The 1543-nt window shown below is 45.4% G+C and overlaps 1 protein-coding gene across 1 annotated transcript; it reads right to left on the bottom strand.

Moving 5' to 3' along the window:
* Positions 1-204: 204 nt before the first annotated feature.
* LOC121918623 (unconventional myosin-If-like) lies at positions 205-1535 on the bottom strand (the record flags this gene model as incomplete). The annotated part of the gene is made up of 3 exons (XM_042444638.1): positions 205-336; positions 979-1068; positions 1446-1535. Coding segments are annotated over 3 exons (312 nt in total), but the record flags the coding sequence as incomplete, so codon positions are not given.
* Between the last annotated feature and the right edge of the window lie 8 nt (positions 1536-1543).

Here is a 1543-nt window from a genome sequence, read left to right as displayed (position 1 = left end):
GGCAAGGGCAAACCTCTTGTGAACAAGGAAACCCAGGATAGGTTGGCCTTAGTCGAAAATGACTTGAAGGCACACAACAACAACGACAATAACATGGTCCCAAAGAGGTCCCAACTAGTCCTATGGTCCCAACTGGTCACTAGTAACTTTTACTGGTAACTAGTTATTGCCGGACTCTGCTGTGCCACGTCCGGCTGCTGTCACCTGGTAGTAGATGTGGAAGTTTCTCTCGCACTCATTTTGGCTCACCACCCGGGATTTTTCCAGCAAGAAGTTGGAGATCTTCCCTCCGTCGGGTTCTCCTCCGCGGCTGAATTGGATTTCAAAATATTTCCCCTGACGGGAGAGAGACAACAGAATAAGGAGGGCAGGGAAATTTATGAGACATCCATAGAATCGTAGCGTTGGAAGGGAACCCCAAAAGCCATCAAATCCGGCCCCAAGGGTCTTCAGCTATGGCATCTAAGACCTCTTTTTGGAGATGTCCAAAGAAGGAGACATCACCACCCCTTTAGGCCATTGCTTCTATTTCCAAACTCGTATCACTCTCAAGACTCGAGATGTTTCTTCTAATATTCTCAAGATGTTTCTTCTAAAGTTCTCAAGATGTTCTTTCTAAAGTTCTCAAGATGTTCCTTCTAAAATCTTACTGTCAAAAAGTTCCTTCTAACGTTCAATCCAAATCTACCCTCCTGTCCCTTATAACCATTAGACTTGGTCCGACGCTCTTCTGCTCAAACACAGAAACCCTTAGACAAGTCACGCTCTCTCAGCCTCAGGGGAAGGCAAACCTCCTCTGAACAAATCTTGCCAAGGAAACCACATGAGTTTCTTGCCAAGGAAATCCCATGAGCGACTCTGAGGCACGCAACCACAACCACCCCTCCAATAAAGTAGCCCAATTTTCATGAACAGAAATATGAGGAAGCCGCCTCCGACCCTTTTTACTTCCCAAACAAAAATCTTGCGAGGACTTACAAATCGGCTGGAGTTGTTGTTTCTGACGGTCTTGGCATTGCCAAAGGCTTCAAGTAATGGGTTGGATTGGAGGATGATATCTTTGACATGCTGAATTAAAAACAACAAGACCTTTGTGTTAGGGAGACATAGTAGAGTCGTGGAAATATGATTCAAGATGTCTGAACAGGGACCAAAACATGGAGCTTTTACATTTTTGGACTGCAGCTCCCAGAATCCCACCAGCCACCATGTCTGCTGGCACCTTTTTAGGGGAAAGAGAACTATATCTCCCAGAATCTCCTGACCAGTAAGTCCATATGACTGATTGCCTTCAGAAAGAGGCAACAGCACTGAAGTAATTTACTTTGTCAGACTATAACTTCCCAGACAGCATGTGAGCTAGCATTTTGTTTTTCGATGGGGTTTAGAAATACGGTTCAGGGAGAGTCCAAGGAGGAGACCCGAGTTTTGCAAATGGGCTGTACCTGGACTTTTTCGCCACCTCCAGACACTTTGGAAATGTATCCCATGATATATTTTGCTGCTACGGTTTTCCCAGCACCGCTTTCGCCACTAAAAAAAG

The sequence above is a fragment of the Sceloporus undulatus genome, unplaced genomic scaffold (genome assembly GCF_019175285.1).
Source record: "Sceloporus undulatus isolate JIND9_A2432 ecotype Alabama unplaced genomic scaffold, SceUnd_v1.1 scaffold_20249, whole genome shotgun sequence".
In the NCBI taxonomy this organism is placed as follows: domain Eukaryota; kingdom Metazoa; phylum Chordata; class Lepidosauria; order Squamata; family Phrynosomatidae; genus Sceloporus; species Sceloporus undulatus.
The sequence above is the reverse complement of the archived record's forward strand: the minus strand, read 5'-3'. Positions and strand labels throughout refer to the sequence as shown.